A 23,341-nucleotide genomic window follows, 5' to 3' on the forward strand; every position below is an offset into this window, starting at 1 on the left:
CTGTTTGAGGCTTTTACCTAATGAAGTTACAGATTGTTGCACATACCAGTTCGAAGTCTTCCATCTCACATGCAATCATCCTGGTCGTCAGGGACGTCAGCAACTCCTCCAGCTCAGTCAAGGCTGTCACACAGTCCTCATCCTCATCGTCATCCTCCCCACCTGCCTGGTTCTGGAACTCTCTGGTCTTCACAACACACTGCTGGATGCAGCCGAGCAGGTGCCCCTGCAATACGGTTCCGATTCAGAAGACTAGTGGTTTCAGAGGACATGTAACACATGTACAAGTTAACAGATGAGGTGAGGTGAGGTGAGGTGAGGTGAGGTGAGGTGAGGTGAGGTGAATTGGGGTTTAACGTCGTGTTAAGGATTATTGCACTTATATAGCGCGAGCATGCATTTGTGTGTAAGGAGGGATGGCTGCTTGTACTTGTCCGGACTAATGCTGATTTATAGTGCTTGCCAAATGAGATACCACGCCATAGTTTGACATGAATACCCTATTCAGACACAGTATACTGACTCCAAGCCGACCAGTCCTTGTCTTATCCCCTTAATGGCCAGGCAGGCAGCGTAACAACAATTTACACCTCTTTATGTCTTTTGGTATGACGCGGCCTGGGTTCGAGCCCAGGACCTTCTGCTCTCCGGGCGGACGCTTTGCCACTAGACCACGGAGGCGGTCATTAACAGATGATAGACAGTGCACCATGACACAGGTTCATCTTCAGTCAGGTGAGCTAAAATTGAGATCTTTTGATTTGACTCCAAGCCGACCAGTCCTTGTTTTAGCCCCTTAATCCTGTGCGCCAGACAGGGTAACAACAAGTACCATCTTTTAATGTCTTTTGGAATGACGTGGCCGGGAATCGAACCCCGGACCTTCCGCTCTCCATGCAGACGCTCTACCACAAGACTACGGAGGCGGTCCCTCCAGTAAGCAGACATGAATACCCTATAGAGTAGCGGGGACATAATCATGTGGGGGCCCACATGCACCAAGTGATCTTACCGCTCCAGTTTTATAACTCCAGTGCCTTAACATAGTCGCTTTTAACAATAACTTTGTGCAAATGAACCAAAGAATTCTCACAGTGTCATCTTAAAGTTAACCCCACAAAGTGTGGAAAACACATTCTAGGTCCATGGTATGGTTGTAGGTACTTTATGATTCAATAAAAATAGACCTGTCTCAAAAATAATTTGTAGTGGTAATCAGTTTATTAATTATAACAGATGATGTTTGGTTACCCTGTACTGATGCAATTATCCACTGTTTGTGTTGCTATCCATTGTGGAGGAAAACGGTATTTGGTATTTTAGTTATATGTTTGGCCACATTTGCTAGTGGTCTACACAATTACAGGGTTACCTCCCTTTGCATTCCCAGGATATTACTTCCAGGGTCTTTAATGTTCAGGGTTTCGTAGTATGGATTCTTTACATTCTGTGTTTTGTATTTATATTTATATTCTATGAGATTGTGATGGCAAGTGGGTTATGTGGTGGGGTGGATGGATTTGGGTAACGAGTGTGAGACGGATGGCTGTTCCAGAGGGCTGAGCCCATCGTGTGTGTCTGTATCTTATTGTCAGCTGATCTGCTGATTGTAAGTAGAAGTCGAACAAATGTACAGACTATATTGTATCCTGTTTCCCGGGATAATGTTAAAATAGACAGACACCAGGACTTCATATACACTTGTATTCGTCAGCCAACACAATACACCTCCTGCACTGATGTCACTTAGCAGCCTAAAGCAAGCCAAGATGGCCGCCGTAAAGTCATTCCCAAAGCAGAGTAGGCAGTTTCGTATTCGAGGAGAACTTTTTTAATGTAATGTAAGTTTTGTCCGTACTGATCCACATCCCTGCATATCCAACCTACCATGGGTTCTGCCAGATACACAGACTCCCCCTGGGCCAGGATACAGGGGTCCAGCTTTAATGGAGGCGTCATGTCGCTGTCTGACTCGTAGTAACGCTTGATCTAAGAAAGGAATATTACACATTATCAGTCATGTAGTGAGTGAGTTAACAATTTAAATTTCATTTTATTCAATGAAACCAATGATAAATGCAAGAGTCATCAGGAGCAACCTGGAGTTTATCTACTTTTATCCAACTTTTAGCTCATTGCCATTGGATACGTTCAGTTCAGTGAAGGAGAAAATAATGCTGTTCAGTATTTTTAAAATTCCCAAAACATTAACAGGCACCAGTTTACCGCTAGACTGATCTGTAAAGCAAGTTTCATCTTTAATATGTAAGGGTTTTGGAATTCTGCTCTGGAAACAAGAACTACACTCATTTTCAGTATAAGCCCAACTTGTCATCATGAAAACATAAAAATAAAAAAGAATATAAATCCCAAGTCATCAAAAGTCGCTTTCGGCAAGAAATATTCAACAGTTTAGGAGATTTCCTCAGGAACCAGACGGAGGACAGACGGACACATTGATCATAACATCTCCCCTTTTTGAAAAATGGGGGGATGGCAAATGAATACATTGGAAAAACACATGGTAAAACCTGCATTCAAAGGGCACACCCAAACACCTGTATGAGTGTCCTATGGCAGACTTAGGAATTAAGTAAAAAGAAAAAGAGTAATAAATAAATATATTTCTATCCCTGTGGTTATACAGGTCCTACCACCCCTACCAAACTAGGCTGGTTGTAAGAGACATTTAAGGGATTGGGTGGTCCAGCACTGTGAATTGGTTGCTTGCATGTCATCGATGGCATGGATCGTTACTAATATCAATTACTACTGGTTTGCCTGGTCCAGACTTTATTATTTACAGGCCACGTTCATACAGCTGTAATATTGCTGAGTGCAGCATTAAACAACACACAAACTGACATGTTCTACCTGATTAAGCAGCATATCGAGGACCGGGGCCTGGAGTTTGGAGTTGTGGCACAGCACTTCGTACAGACCCTGTACAAGTAGGAAAGTGTGACAATTTCAGGACTATTTCACAGGAAATACTTTGCTCAAATATTTACAGAAGCCTTACAGGGCCATTTGTTTTTTCAATTTTGATGTTGAAATTTCAAGATAGTGAGTTGAATTGTTAAAATGCTATGTTGAAATTTCAAGATACAAACATTGAAATTATAAATATTAAAATTTCAACTTATTATCTTGAAATTTCAACTTTGTAGATATCTTGAAATTTCAACACAGCATCTTGAATTTTCGATATAGCATCTTAAAATTTCAAGAACAAAATAAAAACAAACATGGCCCTAAAAGAACATACTGGATAGTAGGGGTGTCACGATAAATCAAAATATCGATATATTGCTATTGATAAGCACTTAAAGTCGATAAATCGATTGTTAAATCAGTTTCCGATCAATAGTATTGATTTCAGTTAGGAATATTGATAGTTTTGATTGTATTTACCATATCAATAAAATACATGCAATGCTGTTCAAATTTAATTTTTCTGTTGATCATGAGTGGTAGTAATTTACACATGGTAATGTGGAAGTTTCTTTTTCTTAACTTATTAGGGTAGAGAAAAAACAAATCAGTCATATCTCAAACTTTACTTTTTATTTGTTGTTATGGTTATCACATTCAAAGGAAACTTCAGTTCAATGGTTTAATTCGACTCTAAAATTCATCTAAAATGATACACTGACAACTATCGATATTTATCGCAATAGTTGCTTGCAATATCAATAGTTATCACAATAGTTTCTTTCAATATCAATAGTTATCGTAAAAGTCACCCCTACTGGACAGAATTTAAAAAAAAAAAAATTCATATGAGAATTTCATGATATTTAATGTAAAATACTTGTAACATCTTCACATATTAAACGAAATGACTTAAGGTGCATGTGTACAACAAAATTTGGATGAGATCTTATAATGAGACACTGATTCAACCCACCAGTTAGACTGAATCAGTGTAGGTTGAATACTTCTAGTTTTCAGCCAATAAGCAAATTTTCATGACAGACGTGCATCATCAAGGTAAAGGATGCTCACAAAGAGTTGAAGTGGTGTGGTAACACAAGTTGCGACATCTTACCTCGTACAGCTGGAGGCGGACGTCTGCCTGCTGGGTGCAGCATCGTCGCAGGTTGCCCAGGATCTCCAGGCACAGAGCCTCGTTACTTGCTGCATTGTATGGCTTATGGACGTCCACCTGGATCTGGAATACAGTGAATTACATTTGTAACGAACACGCATACAACAAACGGATGGATATAACAAAGTGTGTTTCGGTCCTGGGCATTTGGTGTATATTTTATTATACAGAATTGATGGACAGAGCTCCAGATAAGCTTTTGGTGTTGTGGGTATTTTACCCATGCAGTTTAAAATAGATTTTAAACATGTGGGTATTTAAGTTAAATATTTAAAAACACCATTCATCTAGTCCCTACAAACTGGTGTCGTGTGGGTTCGAGAGCTTTATAGGACTAAAAAATACCACAATACTTCTACAAGAAAGTGTGATGGCAAATGATCATGATGTAACTGTCATCGTGGAGTTTGGCAAGGTTGACGGAATGCCCGTCATAATTTTAAAATAAGTTGCTGATTTGCTAATCCAATACGCAGGGTTACTTCACAATATTTTGATGATACGCACAAGTTTGATTTTTGTAGCGTATCTGTAATGTTCGTTGCGTATTTGATACGCTTAGATTATATTTTACTGTGTATTTCTGCATTTCTGATGCGTATTTCACGCAGATACGAAGCTTATCTGGAGCTCTGATGGATATAATGAACATCGTATAAAGAAATAATGAACTCACTTTGTAGTCCTGTGCTTACTCAGTGTTTATGCTGATGATTAACTGTTAATCTCGAAGCTACTCAAGGGTCACCAATTAGCCTATCAAAACATCCTGTTCAAGCAGCAATAAACGACTGTAGGCAAGTCATCAACTGGATCAAGCACTGACACCTTGTCCTCAATTGACAACAGTAAAACAGTGATTAGACTATAGCCTTTGAAGGGATATATTCTGTCTTGATCCAAGATGTCTGACAGTCGAAAATGATATAAACAAACTATGGTTAATTAAGAAATAAACATTGAGTGGGAGTTGTTTATCATACAATAAAACACTGCATGTTCCCTGAATACAATCTGAACTCTGCAACGTCGGATAATATGTGTGTAAGTTTGGTATTGACAATTTTCATGTAGATTATTATTATTTTCAAATGGTCAGTCCATTAATAGACAAGAGGACATAGATGTTTCACCTGGCTGAGGGAGAAAGTCTGACTAGACTGACTGGCCACCAGGCCTCCCAGGACCTTGAAGTGCTTCAGTATCATCAGGAACCCCATCACACCGATCTTCCGTGAGTCTAACTGTCTGGGAACAAGATACACTGCATCGTGTCACAGGGTTGCACATAGTGCAGAAATGTGTGTACAGTATGCACAAATGCAGGGCTCGATTTATGGAACTTGATTTTACTTGCACCAGGTGCATGTGGACAATAAAACCTCGTTGCTCCAGACAAAACCAAGCAGCACCATGGTCCCATAAGTTTATAAAAAATAAACTTGTCTAAATAAAATAAACTCTCAGATCCCTGATAACTGTAATGATTTTGCATAAATTAATGATGTATTGCTGTAAAACCAAAAAGGAACATGTGCACATAATCTTGAAGTTTCTACAGTATGATGACGTTAAACCCAAGAAAGTGAGAATTGTTTTGCATCACTTTTAGCAATTTTCCAGCAATATTCCAGTAATATCACGGCAGGAAACACCAGAAATTGGCTTCAGACATATCATTGTATCCATGTGGGGAATAGAACCAGGGTCTTCAGCGGGACGAGTGAACGGTTTAACCACGAGGCTACCCCTCCGCCCCATAAAGCTTAGAGGTATCGACTGTGTTCAAAGATCATTGTTTATCTTAACTATGGTAATGTTAATAAATGTAAATTTTTCTTTCAGTTTAGTATCAATATTCATAAGTTTGTATCGATTACAGTATCAAACTATAGAGCTATGTAGCATCATATCAATAACCAAGCCTGGGACAGACAAAGCATTGGTTGACAGCATGAGCAACAAACAGTGAGTGAGTAGGTTTGGTTTTACACCGCTTTTCGCAATATTCCAGCAACATCACGTCGGGGGACACAAGAAACGGGCTTCACACATTGTACCCATGTCGAGAATCGAACCAGGGTTTTTCGGCGTGACGAGCGAACGCTTAAACCACTAGGCTACCCGACCGCCCCTTAGCAACAAACAAAACTGTGGGCATGTTGACACATGGAGCCAGGTCAAACAATGTCATCACCTGATCTTCATCTCCAGCAAGGGACATATTCAATCACCAGATGTAAATAAGCACTGCAGTATTTTCAGTTATATATTCGTATCAGATCTACAATATTCTTTGTGAACTGTTCTCACAGTCCCGGTGTACTCACTTGGAAAACATGGCCTTACGCAGCACGAGTATGAGCGAGTCTTTGAGAGACATGCTGAGTTTGAGTAGCGGCTGTATGGCCTTCAGAAGTCCCTCGGCCGATGATGGCGGCAGGAATGACAGGTAGTCAAACGCTTCTCTCACCTTGGGAACAGACTCCAGGAGAAGCTGAGGGGCAGACTTAACCGTGTCTGCCAGCAGCTCTGCAAGCAACAGTCATTTTAGTGACAATACCCAGATGTAGACGTAACTAGTCCTCATGACACTAGGCCCTGCCTGAAAGTATCGTTCTGAATTCTGGAAGTACCCTCTTATCGTCATTGTTACCCAAGTAATGAGACACCAGCGACCTTTGTTGTTATCCCTACCCAAGTAATGAGACACCAGCGACATTTGATGTTATCCCCACCCAAGTAATGAGACACCAGCGACCTTTGTTGTTATCCCTACCCAAGTTATGAGACACCAGCGACCTTTGTTGTTATCCCTACCCAAGTAATGAGACACCAGCGACCTTTGATGTTATCCCCACCCAAGTAATGAGACACCAGCGACCTTTGTTGTTATTCCTACCGAAGTAATGAGACACCAGCGACCTTTGTTGTTATCCCTACCCAAGTAATGAGACACCAGCTACCTTTGATGTTATCCCCACCCAAGTAATGAGACACCAGCGACCTTTGTTGTTATTCCTACCGAAGTAATGAGACACTGGTGACCTTTGTTGTTATTCCTACAAAAGTAATGAGACACCAGCGATGTATTGTTATTCTTACCCAAGTAATGAGACACCTGTTATGTTTCTTGTCATCCTTACCCAAGTAATGAGACACTGGTGAAGTGGCCTTGATGGTGACTCTGTTGAAGATCTGGTCCAGAATCTCATGTCTCACAACTTCATGAGCCTGAAGGAGAACAAGCAAAGGCATGAAAACAAGATGTCACACACTGTCACTGTTCAGGCACTGAAATACCCAGTGTTCCCGTTCACTGGTATTTACCAGTTTTTAACCGGTAAAATTAGGCTTGGACCGGTAATTCATGTGCCTGCCAGTCCCCGTGGACTAGCAAATAAAGTACCTTATAAATCTTTGTTGATGAACAAAACATTGACATTATTCACATAAGAATATTTTTCGAACTTGTCTGTTACTATCAGGGTTTCCCCTTATCCATTTCTGGTGCAAGGACATTACATTTTACTTTGCTTCGAGGTAAAATATATACTTGTCTCAAAATTGTAACTGTGCTTTGTGTGAATGACGTGTAGACCTAACTAAGTTACTTCAGAGATGACATCATTGCACTAAACATGATGTTGAAAGAATTAAAACCAGTTAATTTTCATGTTTTTTCATTTGTTGAAAGTCGTCGGGACTGACAAAATTAGGAGGGGGGGGGGGGGGGCTGGTAATTTTTAGACTTGCCATTCCACCAGGACTGGCAGATTCAAAAGCCAGCAGGGACAGTGATACCTTTCATTATATGTTTATACAAGAGGCCCATAGGGCCTGTGTCGTTCACCTTGATATTTACGCCATCATGACAAAATATACATTTACATTGTACATGTATATAATACTGCAAATATTTTGTAATTTAAAAGGGGTGGATGGCAAATCTGACAGCATGAATGTGTACTTCTCTAGATACAAATGTAGCATAAAGATTTGATCCATGTTATGATCCAGGATCTAAGTTTCCAGAGGCAAGGCTGGACCCCAGGGCGATTCCTATTGGCATAAATGTATTATTCTCTTCATAACAAACAAATGTATACAATGTATCTGTTTATTATAGGATTGGGATGCATGTTATGGTCAAGGTTCTAACTCCTTTTGGAGTGCCGTACAGATGAACAGAAGGGCCAGTCCTTGTAGCATATGTGCATCATCTCATTATACTGTGTCCACGTCATAAACTCTTTTTGGCCCCGCCCTTTAGCCCCTGGGGGGTCAGCTGCTCCATTTGTACAATTGTGAATTCCAATCACCTGAGAATACTTCAAACCAAATATGGTTGATGTCCATCTCTTAGTTGCAGAGAACAAGTCGTTTAAAGCAAAAACGCCAAATTACCCCTATTTCTCCCCACCCTCAGCCCCTCCATTTGTACAATTTTGAATTCTCACCACCGGAAAATGCTTCCAACCATATATGGTTGATATCTATCCTTAGTTCCAGAGAAGAAGCCATTAAATGCAATAATGCCAAATTACCCCTACTTGGCCCCACCCTCAGCCCCTTGGGGGTTGATCAGCCCCTCCATTTATACAATTTTGAATCCTCACCACCGGAGAATGCTTCCAACCAAATATGGTTGATATCTATCCTTAGTTCCAGAGAAGAAGTCGTTTAAAGCATTATAGCCAAATTACCCCTATTTGGCTCTGCCCCTCAGCCCCTTGCGGGATCAGCCCCACCATTTGCACAATTTTGAATCTCCACCACCTAGGGATGCTTCCAGTCAAATTTTGTTAATGTCCAATAAGTGGTTCAGAAGAAGAAGTCGTTTGAAAAAATTGTTGATGTACGGACGACGGAAGTACGACGGACGCCAAGGTATGGCGTAAGCTCACCTTGGTCCGGACAATGTGACAATAAAAGTCAGGCCTCCATCTATAGCCACTAGGGATGTCACGACTCACTGGCCTAGTGAGGCATTACACCTGATGATATTATACTCAATACGCAGTGCTCTCTTCATAAAGGGGGCACAGGTGGCCCAGTTGGAATTCGCTGTGCAGAGTTGCATCCCTTGGGCATGACAAAAATCTATGATTGTGGTTTGAATCCCGGTTTTCCCTGATTATGTTTCTAGCTTTGTCAGCACCATACCTGTGCATTTGGTTTCACCAAAGTTGCATATCTGCATCACTTAGGGCTTTCCTCCCACATTAAGCTGACATGCCATGATATAACTGGAATACTGTTCACACATGCCTGGTATTATTGTTACACTGCTCCTCTGGACTTCAGGTTAATAAGGTTTTACAGTAACTTATACCTGTTACTTAGGCTAAGAAAAATAATAGTCTTGGTTCTCAGGCACTGCCCGCATCATCATAAAGTCTGACACACGCTTTGTTTTTAATTTCCATTTTCAAAAAAATGTATAAAGAAAATCAAATACTTAGTTGCTTCCCTTTACATGGACAGTGTTATGTGGGGAGGCCTTTTTCCAGGTTGATGGTACACAATTGTCTATTTGGTTACATACTAGTTTGAACAAGCAACAACAAAAAACCACCTCCCGCCTGCACTATATTTTCAGAAATCGTTGCCTGAGAACCAATTCTTTTGTAGTTGCCATTAAATGCTCAGGTCCTTCACGTGTCTTTACCTTGAATGTGTTGATAAGGAGCCTTGCACCAAGTCTACAGCTTTGCCGGGCTGGAGTCAGTTGTGTGGTGGGGCTGGTGGGTTCAATCCTCCCAAACACGGCCTTGGGGCCAAAACTGTCCATCAGCGTGAAGCCGAGTTGGACCAGGCTCTGTATCACATGGTCCCAGCCGTACACACTGGGGGTAGAACAGGAGGAAACTGCATAGAGGGAATGGGGTTCCAGGCTGCTTTGGCCATTTGTCTGTTTGTTTGTTATTTAACACCGCACTCAGCAATATTCCAGCTATAATTCATCAGTCAATCCAATAAATGTATATACCCATATCTGATCATGTTTTAAGATTCTTTGAATTGCCTCACTTATATACCTCATGTACCAATGTTACATTTATGTCTACTTAATTGAAATAAAAATATTTAAAAAATAAATTAATCCAGCTATATGATGGCGGGCTGTAAACAATTGAGTCTGGACCAGACAATCCTGTTATTGATATCTTGAGCATCGATCCACGCCATTGGGACACGATGTCATGCATCAACCAAGTCAGCAATCCTGACCACCTGATCCCGTTAATCGCCTCTTACGACAAGCATAGTCACCTTTTCCGGCAAGCATGGGTTGCTGAAGACCTATTCTACCCCTGGTCTACACGGGTCCCACGCAACTGTGATACGATGACATGCATTTACCAAGTCAGCGAGTCTGACCACCTGATCAGGTTAGTCGCCTCTCACGACAAGCATAGTCGCCTTTTACGGCAAGACTGGGTTGCTAAAGATCCATTCTACCCCGGGTCTTCACAGGTCTGGCCAGTTGGAGCTTGCCCCAGAACATGGTAAAATATCATAAATGTGATATGAAAATGAATTTATAAATAATATATTGATATAATACACATGGCATTGTTTGTTTACTATACATGTTTTGGGAAAGTCTCTAGTTTTATGGAACACAGCTTCTCGCACTTTTCCATTTGCAATTTGAGTTTTCAACTCCCATTACAACCATCTTTCCGAGGCAACTGACTAAAAAAATGACTATAAAAGTCCAGTTTCCACCCTTGCCCAACTAGGATGGAATTTCCAGGCTCAATTGTAGTGCCACCAGTGGCTACTACGAGTTATGTCCCTTTCTATGTTCCTCCTACTGACCAATCAGGTTCTATCTTGCATATCACTTGCATTTCCTTCAAACAAAATGGCGGCACCCTGTCAAGATAATCTGGTTGATAATCAAGATCTATCTTGTAATAAAATGGTTCTAACCCTGTGAAGTGCATCAAATCAAATGAGCACCTTGATTAAAAACATGAAAGACTTTGCAAAATATCTATCGATGCCCAGTTGGCAGTACACATGCTTTGCAAATCCTGCAGTCGACCGAAATCTGCACGTTGAAAACCATGTTGTTTACGAAACTGGATGTCTAGTTCGTTACACGATTTGGATTGGACTATGCATAGACTCATTTGTCCAACCAAAATGTTACTCCATAATTCCAGCCAAGTTCGGCTAGGATGGAAACTGGACATTAATAGTCAGTTATCTCCCTTGCCTCGGGATGATGATTACAAGATGGTGATGTTGTATCTCACCTGTTACTGACAGTCTCCAGCACCATGTGCTCTATGTTCAGTCTCTCCTGTGTGATCTCCCTCACCAGGTAAGACTGCTGCTGCCTGTCAGTGTCTTTAAAACATCTCAGTATTGTACTTTTTAGAAAATCAAATATCTGAAAACAAAGCATGGGGTGAGGTGAAATTGGGTTTAACATCGCTTTCAATATTACTGTATTTATAAAGCGACACTCATGCCTGTACTGGTTCAGATTAATGCTAGTTTTATAGTGCCAGCCCACTGAGATACCATGCCGCAGTTTTAACATGAATAGTGAGTGAGTGAGTTGCGTTTAACGCCGCTTTTAACATTATTCCAGTTATATCACGGCGTGTCAGCTTAATGTGGGAGGAAAGCCCGAAGTGATGCAGGTCTGAAACGTTTACCACTTCGGTAAAACACAATCATAGGTTTCTGGCGTGCCCAAGGGATGCAACTCCCGGCGCCTTAGACAACTGGACCACCCGTGCCCCCTTTAACATGAACACCTCACACAGACACAACATACTGACTCCGAACCGACCAGTCCTTGTTTTAGCCTGTTAATGCCGAGCGCCAGGCAGGGTAACAACAAGTACCATCCCTTAATGTCTTTTGGTGTGACATGGCCGGGGATCAAACCACCGACTTTATGTTCTCAAGGCAGACACTCTATCCACTACACTAAGGAGGTAGTACAAAAACAAGAAATCACTACACTTGCTCAAGAAGGAATACATGTGCTGTCACTGCAGTAAGAAGACAATCCTATCCATGTGAAATCCACTGCCCAGCTTAACATGTGCTTGTGCTACCACAGACTTGAATAGCCTCGAATATAAGATAGCTACAAGATAAATCGCAACGAACAATGAAAAACAAAGCGTGGTTTATTTCACTATATAAAACACTGTTCTATCTTGCCATCATTTCTGGAGATTCGAATAAGCGCTCTTAACTTGATGCAGTCATATATTAGATGACCTTATTTTTTAGAGGGAAGTGTCTTGTAAGTTGTTCCCCATAGATGTAGCTGGGCTTCACAGATAAACACAGTGGCTGAACGGGAGAGATATCACAATCAGTATAAGGAGAAAGAAGCTTGTACATTTTATCAACATTGTTAAAGAAATAAACGACTCATGCCCCTCGTGGTTTATTCTCCCTGCAGAGTTTTATTGTACGATAAACAACGACCACGAGTCGTTTATTTCTCAGTTAATATAAGTTTATCACATCTGTTATGACCAATACTCAGGACCCATTCACGTATACACATTATAACAAGAATGAAAGGTTCACACATGAATATTATTTATCCATCCACTGACAATCTTTTGACACATGTCATCAAGCATGATTTGTGAAAAACATAATTTAACATATCTATAAAACAGCATAGTTAACAATGGTTGCCCACTTAGATTTTTCAAGGTATTTGATCGATGATACGGTTTTCTCAAGGCACTTTCAAATTTAAGGCTTTTTGTCAGGCAGGACCACCAAATTCAAGGCCTATCAAGCCTGCATGAACATGTAGAAAAGTTATCACAATATTGATGACACATCCAAACTCCAACAATACCATACATGAACCTACAACATGCATCAACACTAGGATGATTCAGGAAGTTGATGTCTCCTGCAACATACATTACCTGATCCTCGAATCTGTGCAGCTGGGCTGTGGACAAGGCAAGGGCAAGGTTGAAAGGGGCAAGAGCTCTCGTTGGACAGGACAACTGGCTGGCCTGTAATATATGTTCATATATATCCAGCCAACGAACAAAACTATTCATCGTGTTACAAGAGTTGTATAGCAATTTATAAAAGCTGTCAATGTTCACATGTACAGGAAAGTGTACATCACTATAAAAGGTTACATAAATGGAAGCTTTAAGAAATATAATTTATTCATTATTCCAGATGTAGCAACGATTCATTAATCCCAATAAATATATGATTCATTAATCCAGATTTACACATGATACATTTACATTGGCTACAAGTATTTTTTTTTCCAGGTAGCGAGGGGTAAAAATCAAGAAGTCAAGCCAACATTGTAGGAAGCCAAAAGCATTTGAAATCATCTTTTATCAAATAACTATTATAGGTACAAGTTATAGCACTAGTCTTGGAATTGTATATTAAACTGTACTTGGGTTTTGATACTTGTGACTCGAACATGACAAACAATGATGCAATTTATGTTACCAGATTATATAGGTATATTCTTGCTTATCTAATGAGCATTGTCAACTAAAATAAAGTACTAATTACATTAATATTTATGTATTACGGTTCATTGTCAACTTTATAGGAGGAATTATTTGTGAGTATGATTTTTGGCAGATCACCTGTAATTTATTTTTGTGTCTACAGATGTGTAGCAATAGAATTTAGTTGCCACAAGATATTTTTCAAGGTAGTCATTTGGCTACCACTGAATTTTAGACAGTAAACAAACTGAAATTTAGGTTGCATTGGCGACCGTTTTAGTCATTATTTTGAGGCCTGCAGACCCATAATTCATTAATATATACCCATGACTCATTAATTAATATATTCATTAATCAATACGTATATACCCATTCATTAATCCTGACTTTTGTCACAGCAAGTTCAGATGGAAAGCTACAACTAGATGAACAGGTTTCACAGTAAACACATGCATTCGACTGTGGTGTTATCATGATAAAAGAATGGAGAAATGTGTCTGCCCAAACCTTCAGATATTTGACAAACTCTCTGCCCAGCTCCTGATCTTGTTTGACGGAGACGACAATATGGAGGATGCTGGTACCCTCCGTGTGCCGCAACGTCTCCACACCGCTGTACTCGCACATCAGATCCTCACTGTGTAAACATAGGCAACTCTTATACCTCTACAGAATCTCACAATTGGTTAATCCGTACCACGTGTCAAAACAATACATTTCAATGTGGACCCCCAAATCATGTGACTGACACTGACCTCGAGTACTGATATGTCATATGATCAGTATTGACCTGTCACGTGATGAATATTGACTCGTCTGCTAGAAAACAAGATGGTGTCTGGTATACCAAAATTTTAGTTTCGCAGCTATGCTACTGTTATGAAACAGAGGACAGGTTGAAGGCTTCATAAACTTTAAAGTGAATTTCGGTGTAACAAAACGAATGATTACTCTTGACGAGGTCAATATACGAAAACAAGGACCCTCGGACCTGACCCCTTCGGTAGTCTGACTGGGCCTCGTCATGCAGCCTTGTTCGGTCAGACCACCTTAGGGGTCGGGTCTGAGGGTCAATGTTTTCGCATCTTGACCTCGTCAAAAGTAATTACTTGTATAATAGTTGGTATCAGACACTGCAGAAGTCATTGCTGTCTCAGACTTTGAAACTGAGATGCATAGGTCATGTAGGTTCACGTCCATGAGAATTGTACACCCATCTTCAAGGATTTCATCCAAAGTGAAATTGTCCCAACTCGGCATGCTCAGAGCTTCCTGAATATTCACTTTAGCCTTGTCCGTGATTAACTTATTTTCTAGTTAATAGATTGCCTGTGATTCCACAGCATTTGATTGGCTAACCAAGCAGTTATTTTGGGGTTTGTTCCATAAATCTAAAAAACAAAACAGGCCACACCCACTAGAGAACGACTGTATCTTATTGGCTGATATAGTGGGTGGGACTTATGCTGCATTATTGCGCAGAACAGTCACTGATTTCATATTGTTAATTTTTTGAGTTAATGATAAAATAAGCCTGTTTAAGTTATTATTGTTGACTCAATATATTTTTGCATTTATAGATGTAAAAACGTAAAAACGTAAAACCTGTGGAGCATAGTGGGTAAATCTGTGATCCGTGTTTTCTTCATAACTCTATGAAGGCAAAAGACACGGAACTGAAGTCTTAAGTATCCTGGAAAATAATGAAGATGCAGATCCTCTGTTTACCACACTCTAGAAATGAGTCTCAATATCCCATTGACAATTGACCAGTGAAGAATAGTAGAATAGGTCTTCAGCAACTCATGCTTGCCGTAAAAGGCAACTATGCTTGTCATAAGAGGCGACTCACGGGATCAGGTGGTCAGGATTGCTGATTGGGTTGATGCATGTCATCACATTGATCGATGCTCATGATGTCAGTCACTGGATTATCTGGTCCAGACTCAATTATTTATAGACCGTCATCATATATAGCTTGAATATTGCTGAGTGTGGCGTTAAACAACAAATACAACAAACAAACAATTGACAATCAGAGCTCGCAAATCCATCATTAATTTATTGTAATCATTTGTACTTGATTCTCATCATAAAATGATTTCATTATATGCCACTGATGTGATCTGCTCATATTTAAGCAACTTTACAGAGATGCATCAAATATCAGTTTCCTAAACATTTTTCTTACTTTGACTTTATGAGGTTGGGCGGTTGAGTAGCCTAGTTGTTAAAGTGTTCACTCGTCATGTCAAAGACTCGGGTTTGATTCCTCACATATACAATGTGTGAAGCCCATTTCTGGTGTCTCCTGCCATGATATTACTGAAAGATTGCTAAAGGTGGCGCAAAACCATACTCACTCACTCAGATCTTCTCACACAGAGATATCAGGAGCAAAAGATCTGATTGAAATGAGATTGCTCTATACCCCATCTGATAGACAAACTGAGCAATACCCGCGGTGGGAAGCATGTTTACTTACCTTTCCTGGTTTCCCCGGCTCCGGTGAAGGTTGTCCTGGTCTATGAAGAAGTCAGTGATCCCCTCCAGGACCAGCCTCTTATGACCCTGTGTGGAGACGTGACAAGGGGATAATCAATTGGATCACAACAAACTCTTAACATTACTGTTCAATTGTTTACTCACATTCCAAGCTGGCAACTCTTTATATAATGCATTGTTACAGTTTGGAGCAAAATTAACTATTATCAATTGCTCGATGAAATTAACGACATTTTTTCTGCAGTTTCACATAATTCTGCCACATTTAATCAGTCGTTCCCCGGTGCTTTCAATGCCCACCTTAGCGGCCAGTAACAACAGCTGATAGACCAGTGCAGGGAGGTCCTGAAGGTCAAGGTCACGCATCCCACGTAGGACCTTCTCAAGGACAAACTTGAGTTCGTCCTGTGTGAGGGGGACGTCCCGGAACATGGCAGCAAGGTGAAGGACACTCTGAGGGTTCCATCTACAAAACACAAGGATAGACAGTGGAATGGTATGAGTATGTTCTTGTGTGTTGCAGTGATTGAGGAGGAAAGTCCAAAGTCATCCAGGTCTCGGTGAGTGAGTGAGTGAGTTGGGTTTAATGCCGCTTTTAACTGTATTCCAGTTATATCGCAGCGTGTCAGCTTAATGTGGGAGTATAGCCCAAAATGATGCAAGGTTACCACTTTGGCGAAACCCACAATCATAGGTTTCTGGCGTGCCCAAGGGACACAACTTTGCACAGCGAATCGGGGTACCTTAGACGACTGGGCCACCTGTGCCCCATCCAGGTCTGAGACGCAATAGATATTAATGCGCACATTCCAGGAAAACTTGCAATGTTTAGGTGATGTTTGTGAGAGCAGTGAAGAGATTTGGTGTACAGAATTGAAGAATGACATTATATGATAAAGAGATTATCACGCTTGTGTTTGGGGATGGTAAATAACCTGTATTAGGAATAAACACTATGTATTTACCTCACCAAGGCTCTCTAAATACAATGTTTATTCCTAATACAGGATATTTACCATCCCCAAACACACTCGCGTGATAACCTCTAGTCAACTCATTCATGAAAAAAGTGAGTAAGTTGTGTTTATCACTGCTTTGAACAGTATTCCAGTTATATCACGCCGTGTCAGCTTAAATAATGGGAGGATACCCCAAAATGATGCAAGGTTACCACTTTGGTGAAACCCATGAGCACAGGTATGCTGCTGACAATAATCGGATTTGAAACATAATCAGGGACATGTTGCAGTATTGATCCTCAATGGTTTTGAACATCTATAAATATTCTACTTATTAATATGAAATATTCAAAAATCCTTTCAAGTGATTCTGTTCTAATTAAAGCATTACTTTTGAAGTGATATCTATAAAAAGTGTCAATGTCATCATGTTATTGTTTGTTTAAGAAGAAATAAAAAGCTGTCATGCTTTGTAATGTAGCAGGTCAGCATTGTAACACAGTAGTAACAGTGATTGTTGCATTGTGCCAAGGTCAAGCATTCCTCTCCTTGGAATAATCTTTGCTTGAGACATTCCACAGGGTTTTGTGACTCAGATAGTGATCCACGAAATGCTCAGTGTCCTCTCTTGAAGAGTCAAGGCGTGGATTCTCCGCAGCGGATGAAGCCACGTTTCACGCTTCTGTGTAACCAAATATCACGTGACACCAACACATAATTTGATTGGCCATGCTTCATCCAACTTTCCGAACAGCTAGAACAGACTCTTCACACTTGTGACACAATTTTGACTCAGGTCCGAGTGGCCGATTGTCCCTTTTGTTGAATTTGATTAATCACTTTAAAGATATGACTCGGTCAAATCATATTGATTCGATGGGCCAACTGTGCGAGTCAGCCTTTACTCAGTTAGGTAGAGGCAGACGTTGTATATCTGGAATACTCCTGAGTGTGGCATTATACAATAAACAGAAGAAACAGACTAACAGCCTGTATATGGGTCAGGTCACCCAGTGGTTGTGGGCAAGAGAAACACTGTCAGGACTTGATGATATACAATCATCTAACCGTCTGACAGGTTCCTACATTTGTTTACTTGTTGTTGAACGCCGCACTCAGCAATATTCTGTAAATAATTGAGTCTGGACCAGACGATCCAGTGATTAACATCATGAGCATCGTACCACACAATTGGAATACAATGACATACATCAACCAAGTCAGCAACCTGACCACTGATCCCCTTAGTCGCCTCTTACGACAAGCATAGTCGCCTTTTACAGCAAGAATGGGTTGCTGAAGACCTATTCTATTCCGGATCTTCACGGTTGGTTAGATAGGCTCTTACAAGCTTTGGGTGCCCCAGAATGTTAATCCAAGTCCCACTTCCACCTACTTGCAGGAGCAGACCTTGTTGAGGACATGGCTCTTGTACTCCGACCCCTTCATGGAGTTCTCCCCGTGCACGACTGTCTCCTGCACAGACAACACCGACAGCAACTTAGGAAATAGCTCCAGTGCTCTGAAACAGAATGTGAGATAAATATCAGAACAGAATATGTTACACAGCTCTAGTTAAAATAAATGTTTTATGCACAAAAATCTGCAAAGTAAACTTTAATCAATATATTAGGTACAAAAGACCTAGGAAAGAAGTTGGCTATATGATATTAAAATTAGGGATAGTCTAGTTTCCAAATCTTTCACAAATGCACGACCATAAGTATTCACATCAACATGTTGGTTGGTTGTTTGGTTGTTTAACACCACACTCAGCAATATTCCAGCTAAATGACAGCAGTCTGTAAATAATTGAGTCTGGACCAGACAATCCAGTGATTAATGAGCATCAATCCACGTAATTAGGATCGATGACATGCATCAACTCAGTCAGCAAGTCCGACCACACGATCCCGTTAGTTGCCTCTTACGACAAGCATAGTCGCCTTCTACAGCAAGCATGGGTTTCTGAAGACTTATTCTACCCCGGATCTTCACGGGTCACATCAACATGTAATGGTGCTTAGGAACTGACCATGTGATATTCTGTGTCTAGAGGGAAGAGGAGAGATGGACCTGGCATTATTTACAAAAGTATAATTTGACCCAGTTTCTACAAAATACAAATTAACAAGCATGAAATACTCCTATCCCCTGCTAACATAACATGTCTGGTTGGTTGGAGCACTACCACCATTTTTAGAGTAAGTGAAATTTGTTACCATGGGAACTCGAAAAATAATTTTTTTTTAAATCCCAAACTATCAAAAAGTGCCAGTTCACCACCAGACCTATATATATGTGCCAAGTTTGGTCAAGATAACTCTCATGGTTTTTTAATTCTGCTCCGGAAATGAAAGATGTCGGACAGACGGACGGACAGCACCCATTTGTGTATCCTCCTTCCACTTTGGGGGCAGTCGGGTAGCCTAGTGGTTAAAGCGTTCGCTCATCACGCCAAAGACCCGGGTTCAATTCCCGATATGGGTACAATGTGTGAAGCCCATTTCAGGTCTCCCCCGCCGTGATATTGCTGGAATATTGCTAAAAGCGGCTTAAAACCATACTCACTCACTCCTTCCACTTTGTGGCGGGAGATAAAAACATGTTCTTTGGACATGATGAATGCCCTGAAAATCCGGTGTCGTAAAATCAAAATTGATTGACACAGAGACAGTGTATTGTGGCGATACGACAAAGATGTCTTTGTTCGTTACCTGTGTTTAATCACTGTAAGTATAGCTATGTACAAGAGTGTGCCTAATGCCATGTGCTTGCAGCCAGCAGCATGCTCGTGAGAGTTACCTCCCCTATCCTGTCTTTGGCTGAGGCCCATTTAGGGTTGAGCTAATACCACAGTATGTTTTGAAGTGGTGACAGAAACACTATCCTTGCTCTGACATGTCCCACAAATATCCCGCTCCCCCTGAATGTCGGTTCCTTACTTTCCTCCTTGCAGCGTCCCCTCCTTGATGGACTCCACAAACCTACTAGCCAGCTCCACCAACACCGTGCCGGGGAGGGAGTCAGCCTGCACACAGACACGCCATGTTACCACAGTCCTACATGTTGAAACTCAACTTTAACATCTTTAAAATTGTCACAGACTAGGGCTGGGACCAGTCCAAGTTTACTACCCGGGTACCCACCCCTCTATTACCTGACACTACACCGGTACTCGCTGTAGGTCTCAAGAGATAGGTACAAAAGTCTGAATGGGAAATGTTTGACAAAACCGATCTGGTCATGCATTCACTGAAGTTGACTGAAGTTATATCATTATGCAAAAATATAAAGTCAGAAGGAATGTGTGTATGGTCAGAAAGAAATGTGAACATTTGTCACTTATAGTTTAACTATAGAGTTCTAGATAATTTATGCCATTAAACAATATAATCACGTGACTAAGCACGGGTTCATGTAGTCATGTGGGTACCCGGGTCCTACTCAGTACCCACCGGACCTGAGTACCCAAGTTACGTGTCCCAGCACTAACACAGACAGTTTGGTATTTTATAAACAAAATAAACTTATCCATTCATATTATGGGAAGAATAAATGAAAGAAAATTCATGTTACTTAATGTATCAGTTTGTACAGCGGGACTTTTCAGATTTAATTATTTTTGGTTAAATGTGTTTCTTTGCATGTTACCATGGTTACACATATGCATGTATCCAGTACTCTTCTATCAGGTCTATCTGGGTCAGCTATAAATTTTAATCATGCCATTGGCACCAAAATATAAGGAATTATTTCACCCTGCATTTCCTTGGATAAGGTACTAGTACTTTGAAACATTGATGTATTAAAACGAGGAGTATTTGGTAATTATAATTGCTTGAAGCACTTCCTACAAAAGACAGTTAAAACCAGTTCTACCTCAAGCATCATGAGGCCAACCAAGTTTGATGCCATCTTGGTGTTGATTTCGTTCTTGTGTAGAATCTTGAGAAGGTGCTGATACACCAGGAGGAGACGCTCCACACCAGACGTCTCCGTTGATGGAGACCCTGTCATCATACAGTCTCTATCACAGCATGCAGACACATTAACAACATTCTGAATGGAGTCTTTAATCCACTGTTATATTCATATTTGTTTAAAACTGTTTTCACAACTCATGTACATAGTTTGTGTGTCTGTCAGTCTGTGTGCATGCGCGCACACCAGTGTGTATGTCTGTCAGTTTGTGTGTGTGTGTGTGTGTTTGTTGTTTATAATCTGGACATAGGATATTGTGAGCAACGCTCCACGACATTGAGGTTCATGACTCGCTATCCACCAAGTCACCTTGTCCGACGATCTGATCCATTTGCCTGCCTCTTACAACATTGTACAACCAACAGTGTGCTGGGGACCCGCTCTTACTCATAATCCCCACAGGGCAATCACTTCTCAGTGCTGATGAAATGTAATTGGACTTTTAGGTATGCTTGGTTGGGCTGGCAATTTGGGGAATTTTGTACTTATTTATCCACTCAGCCACGTCGGCTGAGTGGGTTAGATCACTGACTTTGTGTGCTTGTGATTAGGTGCCTCACTCTGGCAGTGTGGGTTCTAATCCTGGATGGGACTCAACCCCCCAAAAGTACTAGAATCTGTACTTTACTAAGAAAGTGTTATCCCAAATATAACATTTGTTACATCTGACCACTTTCTAAATGGCATTGTGTGGTCTTTCCTTATAGTTTTGCTGTAATTCATTCATGACATATTTGCTCTTTGTTTTGTCATGAACATAATCAGGGGCGCCACCTTTAATAAGGGTTGGTCGGGTAATCAGAACCACATCACCTTTTCGTAAGACCTTGATTTACTGAAGGAAAAACAACTGAAGAATAAAACAGTGGTTTGGGCTGTCACATTTAACATGTTCAAGGCCACCTGATATTAGGACTAAGAGGATGCTTCTTATGATTGACAATCATTACGACAATTCTTGGGGCAGCGGGGTTGCCTAGTGGGTACAATGTGTGAAGCAGATTTCTGGTGTCATGATATTGCTGGAATATTGCTAACTCACTCACTTGCTGCAGTTCTTACCTTGGAAAACTGCCTGCAGAAAGGCCAGTGGATCCCCTCGTCCTTTGAGAATTAAGTTGTTCAGCATGTCTGTCAGCTGTTCATTCAAACACATTGGAAATCAGCATCCAATACAAAGCAAAAAAGTACCGGCTTAAAATCAAAATGTGGTCAAATCTTATAGTACATGTCCCTGCTGTATTCCGCGGCAAATAAATAATAAAAATTCTGCAGGCAAGCATTTTAATGATAAACTTATCCGAAGGTGGAACAGCTTATTGTACATGTTGAAGTGACTCTGGAGATCACTAGTATAAACACACAGACATGCAATTTTGGTAAGCAATAATACAATAGTCAACTTCACTCTATAACTAAATAAATATTTATTTACGCATCTAAAGAACATGTTAAAATTCTAAGGGGATCAGGTGGTCAGGCTTGCTGACTTGGTTGATGCATGTCAAAGCGCATGATATCAATCACTGGATTGTCTGGTCCAGACTCGATTATACGCAGACCGCGAAGGAACAACAAAGGAAGAAAGAATGTTATTTAAGAATGTGTTAACAATAACATAATTTGTAATATTTCAACCTGCTGGGAGGTTATGTTTTGTTATAACTGTCTTACTTACACACAATCTAAACAATCATAACATCATGCCATCCGGGGCAGTCAGGTAGCCTAGTGGTTAAAGCGTTGCTCGTCACACCGAAGACCAGGGTTTGATTACCGACATGGTACAAAGTGTGAAGCCCATTTCTGGTGTCCCCCGCCGTGATATTGCTGGAATATTGCTAAAAGCAGCATAAAACCAAACTCACTCACTCACTCATGCCATCCAATAACTCACAGATGGACTAATTATGACTGTAAGACTGAGAATGAGTTGAAACAGTACAGCAAAGGAAATTTCTCGGATATATTTTATCATGACAGATATCCTACAAAAACATAAAAACAATTTGCATTAGTTAAAAGTGAGTAATTCTAATTATCATGTTTATTATCGATCCTTATTATTCAGTGCTTTAGGCCTTTAGTGTTGTAGACCTTTGTCCACATGTTCTGTACCTGGGATGGTTGCAGGTCATCAAGCGCCGCTGACAGTTGATCCGTCTTGCCTGCATCATTGAATCCTATTATTTTCTTTTCCATCATTCACCATATACATAGGCCTTAAATTCCTCTCATGAAATCTGAAAAACATGAGATATGTGAAGCCTTTTCCAGTTTGCATGGGTCTC

General features: G+C 40.7%; 1 protein-coding gene across 3 annotated transcripts in view; it reads right to left on the bottom strand.

Annotated features, from left to right (window-relative positions):
* LOC124141262 (Fanconi anemia group I protein-like) overlaps positions 1-23,341 on the bottom strand; it is a 48,384-nt gene that overhangs the window by 24,542 nt on the left and 501 nt on the right. For all 3 annotated transcript variants that reach the window (XM_048393293.1, XM_048393294.1, XM_048393292.1), the window contains exons 2-19: positions 23,169-23,293; positions 22,113-22,188; positions 20,949-21,079; positions 20,012-20,097; positions 18,463-18,588; positions 16,408-16,573; positions 16,088-16,173; positions 14,110-14,239; positions 13,042-13,134; positions 11,383-11,519; positions 9,783-9,960; positions 7,258-7,345; positions 6,442-6,643; positions 5,245-5,359; positions 4,052-4,174; positions 2,875-2,943; positions 1,888-1,989; positions 47-226 (exon numbers count right to left, since the gene is read on the bottom strand). In XM_048393293.1, the coding sequence (XP_048249250.1) occupies positions 47-226; positions 1,888-1,989; positions 2,875-2,943; positions 4,052-4,174; positions 5,245-5,359; positions 6,442-6,643; positions 7,258-7,345; positions 9,783-9,960; positions 11,383-11,519; positions 13,042-13,134; positions 14,110-14,239; positions 16,088-16,173; positions 16,408-16,573; positions 18,463-18,588; positions 20,012-20,097; positions 20,949-21,079; positions 22,113-22,188; positions 23,169-23,255 (2,175 nt within the window). In that variant the 5' untranslated portion in view covers positions 23,256-23,293. The remainder of the gene's footprint in view (positions 1-46; positions 227-1,887; positions 1,990-2,874; positions 2,944-4,051; positions 4,175-5,244; positions 5,360-6,441; positions 6,644-7,257; positions 7,346-9,782; positions 9,961-11,382; positions 11,520-13,041; positions 13,135-14,109; positions 14,240-16,087; positions 16,174-16,407; positions 16,574-18,462; positions 18,589-20,011; positions 20,098-20,948; positions 21,080-22,112; positions 22,189-23,168; positions 23,294-23,341) is intronic.

This window comes from Haliotis rufescens, unplaced genomic scaffold (genome assembly GCF_023055435.1).
Source record: "Haliotis rufescens isolate VD_foot unplaced genomic scaffold, xgHalRufe1.0.p SCAF_12, whole genome shotgun sequence".
Classification (NCBI taxonomy): Eukaryota; Metazoa; Mollusca; class Gastropoda; order Lepetellida; family Haliotidae; genus Haliotis; species Haliotis rufescens.